General features: G+C 40.1%; 2 protein-coding genes and 2 long non-coding RNA genes across 12 annotated transcripts in view; 2 read left to right on the top strand and 2 right to left on the bottom strand.

Annotated features, from left to right (window-relative positions):
* The window catches only part of CPEB3 (cytoplasmic polyadenylation element binding protein 3), a 70,505-nt gene extending 64,821 nt beyond the window's left edge, over window positions 1-5,684 (top strand). For all 8 annotated transcript variants that reach the window (XM_081192186.1, XM_081192187.1, XM_081192184.1 and 5 more), the window contains 2 exons: window positions 421-602; window positions 2,981-5,684. In XM_081192186.1, the coding sequence (XP_081048312.1) occupies window positions 421-602; window positions 2,981-3,208 (410 nt within the window). In that variant the 3' untranslated portion in view covers window positions 3,209-5,684. The remainder of the gene's footprint in view (window positions 1-420; window positions 603-2,980) is intronic.
* A 246-nt stretch (window positions 5,685-5,930) lies between these two features.
* Window positions 5,931-17,798, bottom strand: LOC308585999. Of its 2 annotated transcripts, XR_014007707.1 has the most exons (3): window positions 16,320-17,790; window positions 13,794-13,865; window positions 5,931-12,435 (listed from the first exon to the last, which is right to left on the bottom strand). It is a non-coding gene; the product is annotated as an uncharacterized lncRNA (long non-coding RNA). The 2 variants fall into 2 exon arrangements; XR_014007706.1 differs by having other exon boundaries at window positions 5,931-13,865; window positions 16,320-17,798.
* On the top strand, window positions 17,753-22,779 carry LOC308586003. Its single transcript, XR_014007711.1, has 2 exons — window positions 17,753-17,818; window positions 22,656-22,779. It is a non-coding gene; the product is annotated as an uncharacterized lncRNA (long non-coding RNA).
* BTAF1 (B-TFIID TATA-box binding protein associated factor 1) overlaps window positions 21,137-22,979 on the bottom strand; it is a 38,234-nt gene continuing 36,391 nt past the window's right edge. The window contains exon 38 of the mRNA XM_081192203.1: window positions 21,137-22,739. Coding sequence (XP_081048329.1) covers window positions 22,590-22,739 — 150 coding nt within the window. The 3' untranslated portion in view covers window positions 21,137-22,589. The remainder of the gene's footprint in view (window positions 22,740-22,979) is intronic.

Below are 22,979 nucleotides of genomic sequence, written 5' to 3'. Positions count from 1 at the left end.
CAGTGGTGCCTCGCAAGACGAAATTAATTCGTTCCGCGAGTCTTTTCGTCTTGCGAAGCACGGTCCGTTGCAAGTGCGCCTCTTCAAGCGGCTTTAAGAAAAAAGCGAACAAACTCGCAAGACGTTTTCGTCTTGCGAAGCAAGCCCATAGGGAAATTCGTCTAGCGAAGCAACGCAAAAACCGAAAAACCCTTTCGTCTAGCGAGTTTTTTGTCTTGCGAGGCATTCGTCTTGTGGGGCACCACTGTATATAGACTAGTCACAAATTTGTGGGAGGCAGTGGAAGACAGGAGTGCCTGGCGTGCTCTGGTCCATGGGGTCACCAAGAGTCGGACACGACTAAACAACAACAAGTCACAAATTAGCTACTGGAAGTTGAATGAATGTATAGGTCTTTTATAGTTTAATATTCTTTTACAGTTGAACTAGCAATGATTATGGATCGTTTGTATGGAGGAGTCTGCTATGCTGGCATTGATACGGACCCAGAGCTGAAATACCCAAAAGGTGCTGGTAGAGTGGCTTTCTCCAATCAGCAGAGCTATATTGCTGCTATAAGTGCTCGCTTTGTCCAGCTCCAACACAATGACATTGATAAACGGGTAAGCAAAACGCCATATGACTGATTGACACGGCTGACAAATTATGCAGGCATCTTAAGTGGGCTCACATCATTTGCCCATCTTATCCACCACTGTCTCCTCCGACTAAAATTTACTCTCAAGAATCTTGGGCTGTGGCCTTTTCAAGTCCTACTTGAGGAGATCTTTTAACTGGAGATACCAAGGAACCTTCTTCATGTAATGCATGACCTCCGCAGCAGTGTTTGCTAGATTTTAAAATGTAAATTCTTTCCAATCTCAAATGGGTTTCAATAACAGTGTGCAAAATCAATATTGTCTTCATAAGTGAAGACATAGTACAATTTCCTTGTTACTTTTTTCTGTAATATACTTTTGGATATAACAGTTGGGCTGGAAAATACACTAGAAAGTAGTTGGGCAAAAGTACTGTGGTTAAATGTGGGAAGGTGCAGAAATTCAAAAATATGTGAGGTCAAAGCAACAATACCCTTTCCTTTGAAACTGATTTCCTTCATAGTCTTAATTCATCCCACAGTAAAAACTGCTGCTGTTGGTATGATTTTAACAAAAATTGTTGTGAAAATGGCACACGCACCTCGTTTTTTTGGGGGGGGAATGAATAAAAAAAAATTATTCCCCCCCAGCCGCGGCTGCCGCCCCCAAGCCTTGTGGACACCCGCCCAAAGCACGGGGAGTCCTCCGGAGGGCTCCCCGTGCTTCGGGCTGCAGGCTGCCGCCCCAAGCCTCGCGCGCCCAGGAACTCCCGCCGGGCTTGCAAGGCTTGTGGATAGCTTCCTGAAGCCTGGAGAGCGAGAGGGGTCAGTGCGCACCAATGCCTCTCGCTCTCCAGGCTTCAGCGAAAGCCTGCATTCGCCCCATAGGACGCGCACACATTTCCCCTTCATTTTTGGAGGGGAAAAAGTGCGTCCTATGGGGGGAAAATACAGTATTTTTGTACAGGCTTGACCTTATTTACATAGAAATGTATTTTTAATGAAATAAAATAGGGTATGTGAAAAAAATCCAAAGATTATATATTTTTAAAGCTCTCATTGAATATCCAAATGGCACTGCCACCCCACCCAGGAGAGAGCAAACTCTCTAGACTTTACTTAGAAAAAAACAACACCCCACATAGATTTTAATGAGAAGTATGTAAGCATGTTCCATTGAAACCAGAAAGATACAAGTATGCTTAGCTTTGGCTGACTCATATCCTTACAGATTTACAATTTTTAAGTGTGATAAATCTGATAGGGCTTAATCTATAAAGCCATTAATTCTTGCATGACTGGAACCATCAGTGTTAATCCTGAGTCATGCTGTCGCTTTGTCTCAAATGCTGAGCTCAGAATATAATTACCTTGACACTGAATCATTAAAGACTTATTTTGGCAATAGCATCTAATGTTATGAAAAGAAAAATGGGACAGGACAAGAAAGACAAGGCCTTTTCTATTCTGATCACTTTTTCCAGTGATCATGACAAGTTAATGTTTTAATGTGGTTGTTCTATTGGGCTTGAAGCTCTATGTTTAGGTCAGTGGCACTGTCTAGTACTTTAAACTTGATCTTAATATAAAGGAGATCCTAAACATTTGCTATTGTAATAGGAGTGGGGTGCTATTAATACGTCAAAAGGATTTAAAAGAGCAGATTTTGAAAACATTAGACTTTTATGCTGATATATGAAGGCTCATTCACGGGTTACGTAATGATGCAAATGGAAGTTCCAGCAAATGCTTTGAAGCATAGCAGATTCCTTAGGTCGTTGATGACTGACATTGTCAGTGGCTTCTATTTCCTTCCTCCTCCCGCAGTCTCCCCCCCCCCCAACTTCTCTCATGTTCGGTGCAGTTCTCCAAACGCTGTGGGAGAGCTTTGGCCAGGAAATAACGAGGGTTAGTTTTTGTAAGGTTTCTGGGTAGACTTGCTCTATCTAAAAATGGAACTGAGAATTTTGATACTATTAACCTGGAAGGTTAATTTAATAGTAATGAAACGAGGACCCATTCTTGCTGCTCTTGCCTGAGGCTTGTCTTGCAATATGGGTGTCCATGTGGAGGTGGCAGTTGTCCCCCCTCTAGTCCTGATTCCCATCTTTAAGTTTACTTTGCCCCACCCCAGAAAGACTCCTGTGGACACCCATGATGGTAATGTACAATGGTGGGAGCTCTGACAGATCACTTTCTAAACCCATGCACTTCTGTGATGTGACAAACTGTAGCAGCCAGAAGCACCACATTGTCTCTGATACTGAAAAGCTAAGTAGAGTGTGTTGTTACTGGCAAATTTATACACTATACAGGTTTGTCCTGCGTTCAGATGAATGAGATGAATTCACAGAGCCTTCTTTTTATTTTGAGTTATTTTGTGTTTCTCCTCCCCTTCTGTAGGTGGAAGTGAAGCCATATGTGCTTGATGATCAGATGTGTGATGAATGCCAGGGCACTCGCTGTGGTGGAAAATTTGCTCCATTTTTCTGTGCCAATGTTACCTGCTTGCAGTATTACTGCGAATACTGTTGGGCCAGCATTCACTCTCGTGCTGGGCGAGAGTTCCACAAACCACTCGTGAAGGAAGGGGGGGATCGGCCACGCCACGTTCCGTTCCGTTGGAGCTGAAGTCTGGGCCTAAATCCAGCAGCAAAGAAGTACTGGAACTGAAGAAACTGAAGGGAGAAGAGAGTGCTGCCTCAGGGCTTTAGTGTTCTGGAAATCTGTGCATTCATCCTTTACTTTAATGAAGAGATGGGTCTTTTTATTACGATTACTATTATTATGATGATGATTATGATTATTTACAGTCACATTACTGAACTCTGTGTCCAGTATAATACAAGCCTAGCAGAGTGTAACTATACTGATTTTGCACTTTGATTCACACAAACATCTGCTTGGTACCTTAATTTCTTACACGAGACTTGTCATGTCTGACAATAAGTAGACTGCCATTCTCATCAGCCTTTACTGAGTTGGTGTGTATGTGAGAAAGACTTTTAAAATTATAATTTTATTTTAAAACTGGAGCATGCACTTATTTTCAGAAACTTATAGACTTGCCCCTAGCAGATGACTTACCAAAGGTAACACTCACAAGTAGGTAGGTGGCAGATGTAGCAAAAACTTAAAATGGATATTCAGCAATCATTAGTTTGGGTCATTTAGAATAGGAATAACCCTGAAAAGCCTTTAGTTGCTCTCCATTTTTACTGGTAAGGTTGATACCTCATAAGCTGGATCACATTTTCTCCACCCCCACCCCTTTTTGTTTTGCTGAGGGTTTCCTATTTGGTTAGGTCTTTTAGTGTTATGTAAATGTATGCTGCAATAGCTTTTGCTGCTATTAAGATGGTATTACTAATACCACAATACTCTATTCAAGCTAGGGTATCTATCAGTTTAAAAGATGATTATATGATTTAAAACCGTGATGGCTGCTGAAAGGAGATCTGTATAGCTTCCAAGGAAGGTCAATAGTTTTGACTGCATGTTTACTTAAATCAGGTTGCTGCATGCAATAAATTTTTTTTATATATGTCTCATACGAAAATCTGCCCACAATGCACCAATTAAGGATTTATATAGACTACAAAGTACTTGTTATTAAAAACAAAACAAAACCAACACACAGACTTAGCACACCAGACACAAATTACTGACTGGAGGAAGGCATGCCTCAGTAAATGTAAATGCTTCTGAAATTAGGATCAGCCCTTTGCAGTATGACCTATATTACAGCAAATATTTTTTAAAAAAACTAGATGTAGAATATCCTTAAAACAAATTTCTGAATGATAGACAAAGTACTTTGCGGTGCTCTGTTATATATTGTGCAATTTATTTTATATAGTAAAAGTGATTATGTCTAGTACTGTGATCAAACTTAACTGTTTAAGCCTCTATATCTAACGTTCAATCACTTCTGAAAGATACGGATACATATGCACACTCACAAAATGAATTATGAGCTCTTTAATTCCAATCTCATAAATGCTTGCACCATTTATGTAGCTGCAGCCCTTGTCCAGAAAACCAAAGAGCTCATGGCAGCGTATGTACACTACTAACTTCACTAATAGGCTGATAAACTAGGCACATTTTATGAAAGGTGGGGGGAAGTGGTGCTAAAGAAATGTCTGCATACAAAAGTTAACTTGCAAGATGTCGACTCTCTGGGTGTGACATTTAATTTCTTGAACCCTGGATGTATCCTGTGAAGCTTGAATATATTTGAGATCTACTTTATAACAGTGGACATTTTTTTAGCATGTATTCTGGGCGTGCAAGACAAACACATAAGCACACATTAGTGTGCGAACTATAAGAAAGTGAGGACGTGTACACTATTCTTCTGCATTTTTTGTGAGCTCCCTTCTCCACCCCACCCCCTGGGAGTTCTGGGGACAATCTGACTGGATCTGGCACCGCATAGTAGATTTAAATGTTACGGATTTTGTGTGTTGTGATGGCCTTGTTAATGTCTAATTTTGTACGTTTTTCTTTCAATGTTTAGTTGCAATTACTGGCTCTGAAAGAAACTTTGTGTTTAGAAAAATAGTTTTTTACTGGTTTAAAAACAAAACAAAACCATTCGTAGTATCCCTTCACGTTTTCTTCTGGGCATTTTTGTGATATTGCTTTATCCAGCCCAGCTGTCTTTTTTCTTCTGTTTGGGGTTTTCTTTTCTTTTCATCTATACAAGATTTGTTATGCACTACTTTTTGTATCTAGACAGTTTTCAATAGTTGGCAAATTATTCTTTTTTAAAAGAAAAAGGCATGCTTTCTGACTGACATGATCTTTTGCAATACCTCAATTTTGAAATATAGGAAAGAAAATATTTTCTAAGTAAGTTTATTCAGAAAAAAATATATATTAATTTAATTCTGCGAGGAAATGATTTAACAGATGGGTAACTTTATTTTTTTCATGCTTATTTGCGTTTTTGAAAATGAAGAAGTTAGAGCTTTATAACTGTAATATTGAAGATCATAGCTAATCTACAGAAGTCTACCTAATTATGTGAAACAATAATACACAGTTTTGAAGAAATATCCCTCTCACATTGTACAAACACCCCGGAAAGAAAGGAGGGAAAGAGCGAGAAAAAGAGATGCTGGAAGTTATATAAGTAATAACATGAAAACAAAAACACAGCAACGAAAGGTGTAAAAAAACTGCATTTGGTGCTGGAAGTTGTGAATAGAAGGTGAAAAAATATTTTTCCCTTAATTTGTATATTTATAATCAAGCAATTATGCACGACTGACCAGAATTGTGAGAGTTCTTCTGTTTGTATTTTTTTAAAGATACTTTTTTAGTTTATTAAATTATAACATGGTCCCTTTTTGTTTTGTAAATGAATGTGCCCCCTAAGTTGTTAATATGTTATATTATTATGAGAGCGTCCTTCAAGAAAAGAAGTTATTTTTTAAAATAAGGTGTTCTGAACTGCAACTTGACTAAGAAGTCCCTGGGTACAACAGGTCCTCTTGTGGCCTTCTCTTGATGTGAGACTTGAACTAGTCGATTTTTTTTGAAGGCAACTTAACCTCGACTATTTGTTGTTATGTGCAATACTGTTTGTACTGTTTGTATAAAAAAAAGAAAAAAAGAAAAGAAAAAAGGCATAAATCTTTATTGCAGATTTATTTTCATTGCAAACTTTAGACATTGTGATTCACTAAGATCATTTTTCTACTGTCAAATATGTACCTTTTCTTCATGCTGGTATTTTTTCAATAGTAATGTAGCCTTTGTACTGAGACAAATTTTCATTGTTATTTTTAGAAAGATTTTTTGCTAAGAGAAATTTAAACATTGACATATTTTTCATTTTTATTTCAGATTTTCTTTAAGGAGTGCTTTCTCAACCATTAATATAGTTGTTTCTGGGAGAGACTTTCATATCTGGTCAATGTCATTAATATTATTTTGTATTTTTACTTGGAATAAATTAATTTTATGATGCTAATTCTTTAAAAGTTTATTTTTTTCATTTTCAGTTATTTTTGAAGCTAAGAAAAAACCTTTGTAATATTGTTACTAAAAGTGTCTAGTTTTTTGAAATGCAAAGCTTTATGTATTAACTCGCTGTTGTGGTTTACAATGGTTTGAAAATGGTTGGATATGTAAAATGATTGAAAAACTGTAATGAATAATTGGGCAATAAAATTACAGAATGAAGCAGGAAAATGATGTGATATTTTTGAGAAGCCTTTTTTTCCTTTGTCAGAATGATTTAGGAAGATATTAGGGATGTCACAGTACCAGTTCGCTGTCTAGATTTATACAACACCAATGCTGATAAAACACTATTGCTGTTGTAATTAACTCCAGTCTACAAAAATAACAGGCTTACAGCCATGGCTGTTTAGTGTAATGCAAATTTGCTCCCCCCCCCATTAGCATAGGCCCAGTCAGCATTCCTGCAAGTGCCGAAAAAACAAACGGAGACTACACAGCATTAATGCTCGGTCAATTCCCTGCCCGTCCCCCCCCCCCCCGTCCCCTCCCCCGCCTATACTCTTTATGGTCTCTTTTGGACTGTTATTTTAAATCTCTCCCAACATGCTTCAGTGTGATCTGCCATTATCTTATTTATTCCACTCGCCCCTCATGCTGCATTATTCATGCACTTCTTTAAGTGGCAACCCAGAACAAATGGAGGAAGTTGTATAGTATCTGCATAATGTTACAGTGCAATTACCATACAGTGTAATTTATGACATAGTGCTAAGTAATGCATGTGTAGCAACCGTTATTACTATATATCTGAGCACTTTTTTGAGCTTCTTGTATATTTATCCCTTTGTGTTGGCCCTTAAAAAAAAATATATATCACAAGTGCAACGTCTGTTGCTGCTATCAAAACACTGCTTCACTTTATGTAGTTCATCACCACCACCCTTTGCCTATCTAATCCTTACCTTTTTTGCTGTTATCCTGGCAGATTTTTTTGTGCTGATGCTAGAGGTACTATTATCCACCCCTTCTGATCCTGCAAACCAAACTGGTGTTATATAAACAGAACATCCAATGGCCATCCCTAGATAGATCAGTTGCCAGATTTGATCTATTCTCACGCTGGCTTCTACCTAAGGGGGGTAATTTATTGATCTCTTGTAGAAATGTCTAGAGTTGGCCCGTTGTGTCCTTTTTGTAAGAAATGTATAGGGGAAAAATAAAATAGTGAGTAAAATTTAGACTCTATAATTAGGTACTACTACTGGTTGGGATGTACACAAATTGTGCAAGTAAAATAGAAGTGGAGGAGAAATTTCTAAATTTCCTGCAAAGTGGTACAAAGTGTGTTCTTAGATTCTGCCTACACACTTGCCTTTTAGGAAGGCAGGGGCTAAAAGACAATTGTATTACAAATATGCAGTTAGCAAATAAACTTTGCTGATTTCATGATCTTTGTTAGAGTAGTACAAAAAGTATAGTGCTTTACTGGGGGAAATCCCCCATGTTAATATTTCAGTATTGTGACATCTCTATTTGCAAGATATGAGTGAAAGATTAGTCACAGATTTGTAAAACAAATAATAAAAAAGTCTTTTGTTAAACCTGGCTTGTATGTAGTTGCTTTTTACACCAGTTTGTATAATGTCAGCTTAACCTTTTTTTTAACCAGAAAACTTTTCTTCTCAATCTCTGCTGTTGTAGTGTTTCTGTCTTACCACAGAGTATTTTATATTCATGCTGATGGTTTGCTCTATACCCCGAAAGGGTAGCAGATCAGGAGCTTGTTATGTCATTCTGCACATTTTAAATTTACCTAATAATAACGTTTAGCAACAAATAGAAATCCAGGGTGCTAATACGGGATAATCATTTCTGCTATTTATTTTTTTCTGGATGTAGCTCTGTTTGGGTATAAAGTATTAGGTATTTGTAATTTTGCTGTCGAAATAATGGACATAACTTTTAAGAGTGTTCACAGCTAAAATCTCTGTACTTGTTTTTTCAACTAACTAATTTTAAATGTATCATATCTTTTACTACATGTTCTCTTAGACTGGTTTTGCTAGTAACCCTAAAAGGCTTTTACCTTTTTTTGGCTTGGACTAATGCTTTGTATGGAACTGCAGTACTGTGACTAAACATGGAGCTCAATGCTGCTATTGCTTACAACTGCTTCAACTTTGTAGTTTGGACAATTTTTTTTTCTGTAATAACTTATTAAATCTAGTTGTATGAAGTACTGACACTTGTCATCCTTTGCACATTTAACAGAAAGCCATGGGGGAAACCCTTCCTACACATTGTACGCTTTAACAACACGCATGCACATTCTCTTGTCCCCTTGTTCTGTTAGTCGATTGTCTACTTAATACGAAATGTCAATGTTTCAGGTTAATCAGTTAAACAAATACACCTAATAAAGTCATTTTGTTTGTTCAATTAGTTTAATAGAAGTCTTATGAAAAAGGTGGATGCAAGCAATCATTTACAAAATGGGAACTTGTCCTTGGTATGTGTAGCACTTGGTAGCCACTTCTTTAATCCTGCTAAAGCCATAATGCCAGTTTTACTATATAGTAAGCCCAAAACCTGTGCAGGGTTTATGCTGAAAGCCAAAATTGTGTACAGTGGTACCTCGGGTTAAGTACTTAATTCATTCCGGAGGTCCGTTCTTAACCTGAAACTGTTCTTAACCTGAAGCACCACTTTAGCTAATGGGGTCTCCTGCCGCCGCCGCGCTGCAACTGTGCAATTTCTGGTCTCATTCTGAAGCAAAGTTCTTAACCTGAAGCACTCTTTCTGGGTTAGTGGAGTCTGTAACCTGAAGCGTATGTAACCTGAGGTACCCACTGTATAGTCAAAACACATTGGATAGCAGTAATGTGCATTGAGGCCTTTCATGATGCTTTGGATTCATGTGGGAAGTTTGCCCACATGTTATGAACTTTCACATGGACTCCCTCCTGAACCAGCAGCATTCATTTGCTGCTCTCACGTGAGGGATGGGGGTAGGCATTAGGTGAGACTTATTTGTTAAGCTAACACAGCTGTGAAGTGGCATGGAAGACGCCTATAATTTTAAGTAGTGGCTGGGAGGGGGCTGCTCTCCCTGCCGGTCCTTGGCGCCTTCTCACCCTTCTCCGCAGCTGCCTTTTTGACATGTAGCAAACACACCTAGAATCCCAGATGGTGATTAAGTGATTGTTGGGAAAAGTTGGCTCATAATTGGTAGTCTGCTGCTTCTTTTTTTAAAGCATGGAGCTGTGCTTTATCTCTCATGACTAAAAAGGATTGAGACACCCAGTTAAATAAGCAACACAGGGTCAACCTCAATTACATTCTAAAGGAGAATATGTGAATGCTAATTAATGACCCAGCAAATGTCTTCATAGAAGCAATAACTAACTGAAAGTTCGCTTATCAAACGGTGCTTCCTAAGAGCCGAACAATATATGATGCAGACAAACCACAGTAAGTTCTGCATCACCACGGATTTGATTGGGAATGTAGCACTAGAGACAGGCCTACCCCTCCCTCCCGCCCACAACACACCACACAGCACCATTTTGCCAGTAAAATGGCACAGTCATGTATCTACTTTTGCAAGAACAAGAAGTTGGGAGCACTGGTTAGTTCATACATCTCAAACCTGCTTCAGGTTCATTTCTCTTTTAAGTGGAGCTACTCGCCCGTTTTCCCAAAGCTAGCTGATTTTGTGGCCACATCTTGAGTTAGAGAATCTCATTGTTTCAGTTGCTTTGTGTAAAGTATGATTATTTCTTATCTTCCTGAACCTGCTATCAGCTGCCTTCAGTGGATAAACCCAAGTTCTGGCAAGAGGATGCAATCTCTCACTGCAACTTGTGATTTTATAAATTCACAAAGCCCAGCTCTTTAGCCTTTCGTTGTACAAAAGATCCACCAATCTTTGGTAATTGTAGACGGCAATTGCTCTTTTCTGTGTATTTCCCAGCTGTAACATGTTCCTTTTGAGCCAAGATGGCCAGAGCTGTGTGCTGTATTTCATATCTAGCTGAAATTTGTCCCCCGACTCCCCACACCAACTTCAACAGCACACTCTCTGTGCTCAAGCTCACTGATCCAAAAGTTGCTCTGCTCACAGCCACTTTTGAAAGCTGGGATTCCTTGCACTTGTTTATATCACTTTACTCACATTAATGTTGTTAAGTTGCTTTGTCATCCCATCACTCCTTTTGGAGGCATTCCACATGTTGCTTAGAATACAGGTAGGGAACATGTGGCCCTACAAATGCTGCTGGACTACAATTCCCATCATCCATGACTATTGGCCGGGTGGATGGAAGCTGATGGGACTTGGTGTCCAACAACAACCTAGAGGATCTCAGGGTCCCCTACTCCATGCCTGACACCAGATTGCTTCTTGTAAATTAATCAGTAGCAATCCTGATCCAGGGGAGTCTAGAGCTTGCATTTGTCATTATGAAGGAAAGTAAATGTATTCTACCCCATCCACAAAAAGGTATATCTTACCCCATCACTGCTATATTTATTTTGCAAAGTTGATCATCAGAGAGATTAGGATGTTCCAGTGCCAAGTGCAGCAAGTTTTGGCATCTCTCCTTGCTTTAGCCTGCTTCCCAATCCTGCTTTAGCTGTAGCAGTACTGCACACACTCTCTCTGTCTCCATTACCACATCTAAAGCAGCCTCTTAGGCTGCCTATAAATTTGGATTGTGACATGAATGCCAAGATTCAGCCAAGCTCTTTCTAGAACAGTCCAAGATCTCTTAACAGCTTGCGTGGCAACTTGCCAGGGGGAAGTGGAAAAGCAGGCAGGCACTGTAAACCCTGCTTTGTCAGCAACAGGACAGCAAGTGTGCATAAAAGCTGACTAATGCTAATTCTCCAGCAGTGGGGGGCGGGGGGGGAGAGCCCCACTAGAACACTCTAGTGCAATAAACCAACCAGCTTCTGGGAATCTTTAGGGAGGGGTGGAGGTGGCAGAAGTCTGAGGGCCAGACTACAGATGACAAATGTGTCTTTTTGAATTTAATGTGCAAAAATCCATGTGACGGAAAGGCTGCTAATGAACAGGATTGCATCTGTTGCAAAGGGAAAACTCAAGCCATTCCTTCCCTGCTGGGGTCAAGAGGGAAATCCCCCTCTTCTGAAGTTGTTTTTTTTTTGCTTTGGGGAAAGATCTGCACCACCACCCTCCCGCTTTGCACCAGTGAGGGATTTCCTCCTGCTGCAAATACTAAACATAACAGCTTGCTCTTCTTACAGCTATATGTTGAGGATTGTAGACTTATATATGAATGATGCCTCGGTTATTGGAATGCAACAGACAGTGAATTCTCAAATAATGCTCTAAAGAACAGCCTGAAAATAAGTTCATGCAGGAAATATGTACAAGCATTTCACTGTCACAAATATATATACCAGTCACTCAATGCTGATAGCTGTCTTACAATGGGGCATTTATAATTTGCTAGCTGTGAAACTGACATTGATGTGCTCCTGTAAATATTCAGTTTGGTGTTATTATGAAATAATAATGGTAGAATCTTTCTGTCAATTTTATTTGCTTCTATAGTGATATTAAAATATAACTTGTAAGCTTGAAATACATAAGCTTTATTTGTTTGTTTGGTACGTTCTAACTTGGCACATCCTGCATGCTTCTACAATGCTGGTTGACAACATTTCCCATGAACACTCATGCCATTGTCTTTTTTTAAAAACAGGGTTGTTGTAATTCACACACTTCTACTGATTCTTTAGTTTCCATGAAGTTATAATGGAGAACTGGCAATGTTTCATTTATTTTACTCTGCTTTCTGGTACCCTCAGAATGGTTTTATAATAAACTGCACCATATGTACCGGCAGATATAAATACTATAAAATTAAAATTTGAGAGGAAACCAGGATCAATAAAAACAGCATTAAAGCCCCAAACAATGTAAACCATAAGGTTGCAAATTCCACTTTGTACCTCTATTTTTTTTAAACAAAAAATGGTAGAAATTCGTAGAAAATATTAAGTCCATGACAAGTGATGCTATACAGAGAGAAACCACCACTATGACAACAACAAAGCTCACCTGGGTATCCTGATAAGCAGAGGTGGCTGGTGCCCAATGGGGCAGGTGGGGCAGAAGACAGGGAGCCATAGGCAGAGCCAACTTACTCCAATTTTGTCCCCATCCTCCTGCTGAGTTCTACAATGGCAAAACTGAAGCTAAGAAGGAGGAAGCTGATAGGGTTCCCCCCCCCCGGGTGGGTTGATAGCAAAAAGGCAGGCAGTTGGGAGGTGGTTGAGATCAGATTGATGTTGGCAGGGCCTTAATGGGTCCTGCTCCATGGCTAGTCAGGGTGAAACTGCTCTCCCAACATGCAAAGGCTGCCCTTCACTTTCCATCAGTTTGGGAAAGAAAGAAACAGCATCTTAAACCGCTTTGAGGTTTTATTACAATCAAGCTGTATATAAATGTTGTGAAATAAATATCCAGGGAACTAAAGCTAATGAAGGGTCTTGCTGTGTTAGATGACACTGATAAAGCAGTGGACTAACACTCCTGAGGTCAGTATGTGTCATCATGCATGTTTGTGTTTTCCTCAACATCAGCCTCAGCAGGTCTGCAGTGAAGAAACTGCATGCCTGGCAGAATTACTAAGGCCAGATGTTTTATAATCCAGTTAACACTGTCCTGGTTGTAGGAGATAGTTAACTTAGTTGCTTCAAAGAACATTCAATTTTACTAGGCTAATTTGTCGTTAGAATAAGCACAAACCATTGGCTTTAATGCTATATCCAGATCATTATCACTGTATATTTAGCTTATGTATGAAACCTGCTTGTTATTTTTTAATTTATTCACTTTTTTATCCCAATATTCAGCTCACTGAACCCTCGGGATGATTTGCAGCAGCACAAAAAATATAAACAAAGCACAAGTAGAACAGCTGCTAACAAATCCACCATTAAAACAGCAGGACCCAAAAATCCCCTGTAAAACACAGGAATTGTATAAAAAAACAAGTTCAGCTGTCATCTCCAGAAGCCTGCTGGAAAAAGAAAAGATCATAGCCGAGCAGGCCTGATGAAATTCCCTAGGCAGAGCACTGCAAAGAACTGGAGCCACCACTGAAAAGGCCTTTCCCCCATATGCCAGCCCATGAAGCTCAAATCAGGCTAGCATCTTACATACTATATCCAGTGCTATTACTCTAGAAAAATAGGTGCCAGAACTCACCATGAACGCCTCCCGTGTTCTCTTATAATGGCAATGTCTCCCACCTGAGAACTGAGTTCCGGTGAGTTCTGGCTGAGAAAAAAAAGCCCTGATTATACCTCTACGAAAGAAGCCCAAGGGCCCAATCCCTCCCCAAATAGTGCAATGAGGACTGAGCCTGCTCAGTGACCATAGAGTGCTAAATGTCCGTTGGGAATGAGAGCTGGTCTCCCTCACAAGGCAGTTGTGGTAAAGGACGTTGCAGAAGGGAAGTCACATGGCATAGAGAGACAGCATGGCTGCCTGAAATACTGAACATTTTGTATGGCAGACTACATACCTTAGGAGATTCTGAAGTCCTGGGCCGGCCCAATACATTCTGCTGCTCAAGACAACAGAAAATGGCACCCCTGCCACTGCCACCCTCCCCTACACCCACCAATTCCCCCTCCTCTCCCCTGCTGCTGCTGCTACCTGAGGTAACTGGAAGTGACCCCAGAGAAGCCCTTGCACACTGAAGACATGTGGGGAAGGAGACTGGCGAGAAGCAGGTGGCGGCAGCAGGGGCTCTGCTCTTCTGAGGCAGCGGCTGAGGGCAGCAAGCACTGCCCAGCTTCCAGCAGGTCCTGCCCTGCCACCTGAGGCGACAGCCTCGTTGAGGCTAATGGCCCACCTGATGCCAATATGCAGACGGTGTAGTTGACTCCCAGAATCTGGGACAGAACCTGCACTTTGAGGAGCTCTGTCTTCCTGAGGAACAGAATAGCCACCACTTATGAAATGAGCAAGATAAGCTTATCCCGGGCCTTGACTTTGGTGTACAAGTGGCTCTATATAAATGGTACGGTACCCCTCTTCCACAACAGGAACCTCCGCCCTCCAAAACTAGCAGGAAATCACATCCCTGTGCTGCTTTACGCAGATGACACAGCTATCCTCTTGAGAACTCCTATAGGCCTTGAAAGAGCCATGGAAACTGGCAGCATACTGGAAGGAGAGCAAGCAAGAACTAAATTATCAGAAAACCAAAATAATGGTTTTTGCCAAAAGGCCCAAACCTTGCTCTTGGTAGGTACATCGATGGCCATAGATTGAGCAGGTCACCTGCTTCATATATTTGGGTATAACCCATCACTTTTGGAGGTAGAAAAGCCCAAGGGGAGTATGTTGCAGGGAATGCCAAGAGAAGCTGTAAATGCAATACTCACGTACCTAAGGACTGAAGGTGGACAATATATACCTGCAGCCCTCAAACTGTTTGAGGCCAAATCCATTGTGCAGCTTGCATATTAGGCCCCATTGCCAATTGTGAACTGTTAGAACTGGTACAATCTAAATTCTTAAAATCAGCCCTGCAAGTGCCTAAACACGTCTATAATAATAATAATAATAATAATAATAATAATAATAATAATAATAATAATAATTTATACCCCACCCATATGGCTGGGTTTCCCCAGCCACTCTGGGCGGCTTCCAACAAAATATTAAAATACAGTGGTCTGTTAAACATTAAAAGCTTCCCTAAACACATATGCTACCATACATATTGAAACTGGATTTGTAAGAATTGAGGCTAAAATATGGCTCGCCTCACTAAATTACTGGCTGAGACTATCCTTCCTTCCTCCCGCATGGCCTTGCTCCCTTAACTTTCAAGGATGGCTTCCAAATGACATGGAAACATGCAGTGCTAAACATAATAACAACTCTAGGCTTCACCCCGCAGATCCTACTCAACGTGGGGTATGAACAAGCCAAAAAAAATAATATGTCAAACAGTGTGTGGAAGATACTGAATGCCAAGCAGATCTAGCCAGGTCCCTGAAATTTTTAATCGGTGAAACCAGAGGACACCTCATCTCCCAGATGCCATATATGACGAACCTTCAAATACCAAAACAGTGAAGGGCTTCTGCTCTGGCCCGCTGCCAGGCCCTCCCTTCAGCCATCCAGGAAAGCCGCTTTAGGAAGACACTGTATGAGGAGAGGAAATGCCTGTGTGGCCTGTCTTTTTTCACTGCCAAAACTATACAGATATACAAAATATCTTGCCTATATTACACAAATCCCCAGGTTGCACAGAACAACTTTATACCTCCCTGCTACTTCAAGATGAAAACCCAGATGTTACATACTCAGCTGCTAGATTCTGTGCTGCTGTGATGGATATTGGTCAAAGGATGGTTTGCGCCACAAACTAGGCCCAAAATGCAAGGCCTGTGCTCCTTCACGCTCCCCCTCCCTTGTTGTCGCTTTTAACTGTCCCTGTTTCTATCTTTTTAAGTATGCATGATATACTCACCTTTCAATTACAGTGGTACCTCGGGTTAAGAACTTAATTCGTTCCGGAGGTCCGTTCTTAACCTGAAACTGTTCTTAACCTGAAGCACCACTTTAGCTAATGGGGCCTCCCGCTGCCGCGCCATTTCTGTTCTCATCCTGAAGCAAAGTTCTTAACCCGAGGTAATATTACTCGGTTAGCGGAGTCTGTAACCTGAAGCATATGTAACCCAAGGTACCACTGTACTAGTTTTTATTCCTTACCTGTTTTAAGTCTTATCTGTATGTTTTATCTTATGCTGTTCTGTGAGCGGAATGAAGTTTGATACTGACACAGGAGCTCAAGTTCCCTGATATTTCGTCCTCCACACTTCAGTTCAAATTGATTACATACAATTTTATTGCCTCTTGTTTAGTCAGCCCATCTTTCTTTCTCCTACCCAAGCTTTGAGATGGCTACTGAACACTGCTAAGCTTTATCCCAATGGCATCAGCTGCTGCCTCAACTCATTTCCGATTTCAACACTTTGATGGCAGGGAAAGCACCCTGCCTGGCGCCTTCAAGTTGCCTCCAGCTGCATTCCAGTGAATTCAAACGGCTTTTGTAAACTTAATTAGGGGCTGAGCAGTTTCAGCACAACTCTCGAGCAATAAGCTCCCCTTCTGTCTCTCTCATGCCAATACTGTTCCTATCTGGCACTGCTGCTGAGAAGTAATTGAAATAGAAAATCTCTTTAAGCTCATCAAAATACCTGCCAGGTAAGATGTAAAAAACATCTTCCCACCTGTGCTGTTAGGGTAGAACTGTACATTGACAGTCCCGCAGGCGGATTAGAATACCTGCAGCTGGCAACTCTTGCTCATGCTGGTGTACAAACTTCCAAGGCCTGCACAAGCCTATCAAAAACAGCCATGGGGGAGAAATACCAGCCTTGTTCCTCCTTCCCTTGAACTGAGGAGTAGTGCAAGGGAGCCTAACTTTGTTTACCTGCAGCAGCCAGACAGGCAACCACCAACCAATACTTCCTTGGGGCATAAATTAAATAAATTTAAACCTGCAGCTAGAGATCACAGAGGAAGACGGGGCATTGTTACCATGACAACCCACTCACCTTGACCCTCCTGAGTCATGATGTCCCTTCACATCTTTGAGGCAGCTACTGTTCTGTCTGCAAGTTTGCTGAATCATCTCTCCACTTCTCTTACCGATCAGATTATTCGTTATTCAGCAACAATTCTAAAGGTCCTTTTAAGTATAGTAGAAAACCCAGACCGCCCACATTTAGCGATGTCCACAGCACAATATTAGTGTGGATGGGGAAGCAGAGTTAGCGGAATGGTTTAAGCCAAGATTCTAACAATGCTTATTTCTAGGCAAGGTTATAATGGGTTCCCTCAAGTTAAAAAATGAGAGGCCTTCAAAATGATTTGTGTGCCCTCCTTGCATTAAAAGATGATTTTCCAAGTTTCAAACTTATTGTACTGTTGTCACTGGCAGCAGCTCTCCAGAATTTCAGACAGAGGCATTCCTAGCCCTACCTGGGGATTTGAACCTGGGACATTTTGCATGCGCACTGCCATTGAGCTATGGCATTTGCCTGTAAGATCATGTAAAAGCAGTCAACATCAGCTCTAGAATGCTGCCGGGTGATCTGCTTTCTACAACCTAACCTGCAGAACTGCTGCTGGCAAAATGAAATGTTGGACTTGCACCAACAGGCAGCTGTGTAAAACAAATCAAGCCCAAGGAGAAAAAAGAGAAGGTAGGGAAGGATTCCTCATTTGCATGGTGCTTAGTAGGTTGCATGCACAAGGCCTAATCATCATGCGGCATTAATTAAGAGACTTTGCCATGGAGGAAAAATGAGGCTATAAACAGCTCCTCTGGCTGATGAAAAACCGAGGCCAAGATGATCACAGCAAATGTCATTTAGCGTCTTCAAAAGACCACCAGGGATATTAGTCTTGTAGGAAGACTTGAGCAGTCATCCGCTAAGGGGGAAGAAAACATTTCATTTGCCTCTGAAACAGCCACATTGGCCTGTAGTAGTAAACAAATGACATTGAAAAGGAAATGAATTCAGATGTTGTGGCTGCTGCTGCGGCTATTAAATTTGTATACCGCCCTATATCTGCAGGTCTCAGGCTGGTTCAAAGGATAAAGTCAGAATATAAAACCACAAAATACATAAGCCAAACTGAGTTTTGATAATCAGGACTGAGTTTCAGTTTGTTGACAGTTCTTCAGTCTCTTACTGAGCCCAAACACTGGTTTGGCATTTCTACTGCCTCATTTGAAGAAGATGAAAAATTAGGATTTATTTTTTGAAGGGGGGCAGGGGGGATAATCTGCATATTTGATGGCACCACATTCCAACACTCTTGATGAGTTCACTCAACAATTTCATGCAGGAATTAAATAGCGGTGGGATAATAGAAATTTAACGCCATGGAGCTAAGCAGTACCCTCAACACCACCTTTTGGCCATTCAAATAGGAAATTCATGCCTGTAAATCACAATGTGGACAGCCTAAAGCCTCTGCAAAGTGACTCACTGGGTTACTATAGAAATAAAATTGCCAGGTTTAAGGTCTCATGGCATTTTAAAGCAGGTTGATGCAGAACTTTGCTAGAACTAGAGCTTAAACAATAGCCATCATTAATATTTACCTCACTCCTGTGGGTGTTGTAACAGAAGCACAGCAATGCCAATGACAACCAATGTACTAAAATAAGTGTAATGTATAAATAGCAACTGTGGGTTATCCAAGGCAGTTTGGTACCCCTTTTGGAAGTAGCCTACTATTTAACGGCATTTTTCTCTCAGAGCACATATATTTAAGGTATCATCAGGTAGTTTATGCTGTAAATCAGGCATAGGTAAACTCGGCCCTCCAGATGTTTTGGGACTACAACCCCCATCATCCCTAGCTAACAGGACCAGGGGTTAGGGATAATGGGAACTGTAGTCCCAAAACATCTTAAGGGCCGAGTTTGCCTATGCCTGCTGTAAATACTTGAAGCTTAAATGCTGATCATGTACATATTTTACTGTGTTTGACTGGTTTACAAACCACCCAATTGACTAGTAAACTGTAATAAAGGTGATGAACTGATAAGTCAATGTTACTTAGGGATGCTGGAGGCATTTTATAGCTAGACGACAGCTATAGCCTATTTTATTTTATGAGTGGGAAGCCTCTGCTTTCTAACCTTATGGTTTCCATATTCCAGCATTTAATCCCACCTTCGCTTCTTGAATTAAGGCCAAGGTAGCTGCTGCTGTGAATGCCAATGTGCTGTTTTCTTCGCCCCATAGTATAGCAGCTTCCACAATGCTTTCTACCCATATTTTGTAGCTTCCAGAGGACTACATGCCCCTAGACATCTCTTCCCATTTACCACATTAAGAGTGCGGGTTTATACATCCTTACTTGAATATGTCTGACTGAGCTCAATGAGATTTACTTCCTAACAGACACAGATGGGAACAATTTACAGTAATCCTTACAATGCAGAAAGTGACATCTAAACATCTTCCTAAAAAGGAGTCTAATCTTCCATACAGCAGCCCTAAAATAAACATACACAAAACTTTTCAGCTCCCTCCCAATATTCATACCGATTCTTAACAGAGCTCATTTAACAAGGTATGTAAACATTTTTAAGATCACAGGTATAATCCAGAGATTTGATGTTCATTTTAGGGCTTAATGGTTTTTGGCTGACTATTCTTTTGTTAGGTAAATTGCTGATAAACTGAACATCAATAATTCATCAGGGGCAATTGCTTAGCATCTAGAAGGAGATGGTCTCCTGGCAGTTTGGGATATTTCAGTGTTTTTAAATGAATCAGATTTTGATGTGAATTGTATATGGGGGAAAGAGAAAACACAGAAAGCAGAGTAGGTAGTTTGGAAGAAAACAGAAGAGAAGAAGTCAAGTGTTTCAAGCTGGAGTTAGCATAAAATGGAGGAATAGCTCAAGATGCTCTTTGAGGACCTGCTTGAGAAGACTGCCTGCTTGCTTGCTTCCACTTATGCACCACTTGTATATTTTACTACAAAGTTGCTTATACTTCCAAATTAAAAGCACACACACCTAAATCTGGTGGTTCTGCATCTGACTGTTTGGGCCAGAGGGACAGCACACAGCAGCATGAACACAGTAGTAAACTCATTTCCTTGTTTTGAACACATTTAGCTACTGAAACTGAGTTAACCCCTCTACAAACCGCCATGATGTATTCCAAATATGGGAAGAGCTTACGCATCTCTTTGCAGAGAAGTGATCTCCCATTGAACGTTAATGATCTGTACACATACAAGAAGCACAGCTCACTTACAATTTACGACCAGGGACCAACACAAGTTACCTAGTTAACATCAAAAAAATGCAGGCAGTGTTTATTGATTCTATAAATAGCCAGGGCTACCTACAATGGCTGCCAGCAACTATAAAGGATGGTGACAAGGAGCATAACCAAATAAGCTCATCATTTCTAAATACACTGCAGAGGATAAGCTCTTGCTGAAAGGTGGCAAAAGAGGTTAGTAGCAGCGTGTGTGAGAGACAGGGGGGTGGGAGAGAGAGATGGCGTCTGACAACATTTCAGGGAGGTGAAAGAAGATAATTTGTATTGTCCTAAAATGTACAGTCTAAATAAAACCTAGATATAAAGAGTAGACTTAAATTTGTGCACACATATTCTAGTAGAAGCCAGACATTTATATCAAAGTACAACTGATAACTATATGCATGCTTTATGCTGCCCAATTTCTTTATCAGGCATTTTCATAAGAAGCTGAATTAGCCTGCAAGGACAGACAGGATGGATACCAAGATCAGTCATTAAAATCCTCTGCTGAAATAGCAGTAGATAGATCTGTGTCATACTGTGATTTTCCTCAGCCATTTAATAGAAAAACCAGATCACACAATCTTGTAAGTGTTCAGCGCCAGGAAACCAGCTGCATTCCTCCCACAAAACATTCATCCAGAGAAATGCCAATTTTATTTTATTTTTTCCATGCAGCTGTCAGGTTTATGACCAAATATACAGAAAGAACTACATGAGATATATAACGGGATGATTAATGCCAGTTTGTCTTTTTTAATTATTATTTTTACGGAATGCTAGTTTAATGTTACAGTATGGCAGTTCATATATCTACTGAAATCTGACACACGTTCATTCATATGCAAGTGCTGCAAAATGACCTTGCTCTGTAGGTCAACATTTAAAACCATCTCTCTATATTGTTGAAATCTCATGGCTATTCAAGCTCCGATGCTGAATTGCACAGCAAGCGGCAACCCTAGATATGACAACTAAACATATATTTCATGTATGCATTCTGACAGCTTATGTAGGTTTGCCTTTAATATATTTAGAAAACCGTGTCCACGTTTGGTACAGACATGCACATCTATGCACAGACATATGTCACTACTGACTCCCTTTTAGAAGACACTTTTTTTTAAAAAAATGTACAACTATTGTTATTCTTACTCTGCTATTAAAGCTTCCTAAAATTTGTTACATGATTTCAGCTTGTAAATACTTCTTTCCCTCTGATGCCCTGAAGGCATTTCTAAATAGACTACCTCTCTGGACCTCAAAGCTTCTTCCCTCTTTCACTTAAGAGGTTCATGCATTAGAGAGTCTTTCTAGCATGGAACCTCAATTTTATAAGATCTACTGCTAGAAAAACTCTGTTTATATATTTGCTCTTCTGGTTAAAAAAAAATAGGATTGAAGTCTACTTCATACAATTGATTTCTTAACTGGGCTATGTTCTAGCCACACATATATACATATAGATATGTACACACACAAACTTTAAAAATGGCACCCTCTAAACAGGATGTGGAAATGGCCTAAAATAAGCCATTACCTGCAATTCCTATGAAAAAGTCAACTGCTCTCAAAATGTCAGAAGACTGAAGAGCACCACATACTTAAATATAAAGTTGAGAACTTTAATACTTGAAGTTTCATTTAATTCCCTAATATTCTTCCAGAGTGATAGGCTTCGCCATTATTCTACCAATGTATATATCCTGAAGAGATCTAAACCTCATTCTAACTTGTTAGACTAAACATTCTTAAAGTATACTATGAAAGTTAGCTAAAGTGAGGTTTAAAAGAACAAACTAGTTAAATACAAATTACTGCAGCTTGAGGGAAGAGGGAGCAACAGGCATATTTCAAAAGAGAAGTAACACTTATCAACATGTGCAAAACCTGTTAAGACCTGTTTTATTTTTCTATCAAATAAGAATCTGTAACTATTCTGGAAATTCAGAACTACCTTACAGTAAGTTTACATTTAGAGGTTTTGTATAATGCAAGTATTTAAGACTTTAACTATCCCAAAGTGACAAAGGCGGCTCTATTCAAAATGCCAGCCCTTTCTCATAATTTTTCCACAAGTATATTTACATGTTATGCTTGAAGTCCACTATAATTGCTTTAAGAGTTGCTGAATATCAGCTGAAAATGTCAACTAGCAACCACTGTATTAAAATGGTCATTTGAGTGAATGCATAAATTTTTCAAGACTATATTCGGTGTCATACTGTTCTTGATCCCACAGGTCTCCAAGATTCTCAAGAACGGACTTCATAGTTGTTTTTCCAGAAGCAGAAGGGGCAGCATCTGATTTTTCATTTTTTCCATCCTTGAAGGTATTTGGAAGGTGAAGTGGAAGAAAAAGAGAAGCACATTGAAATCTATGTATTTTAAGAGCCAGAAAGCATCTGCAAATACATAAATCAGTACTTAAAAGATCCAACAATCCTAAATCAGTCTCTGCAAATTACAACATGATAGCAAGCAGAAGCAAGAGGGTACCTATCTTTCTCACATCAATGAAATGAAAGACTTATGGCATAAAGGGAGAATGGCTATAATTCCACAG

This window comes from Podarcis bocagei (assembly GCF_964188305.1).
Source record: "Podarcis bocagei genome assembly, chromosome: 4".
Lineage (NCBI taxonomy): Eukaryota > Metazoa > Chordata > Lepidosauria > Squamata > Lacertidae > Podarcis > Podarcis bocagei.
This window is presented reverse-complemented; position numbering and strand designations above follow the sequence as displayed.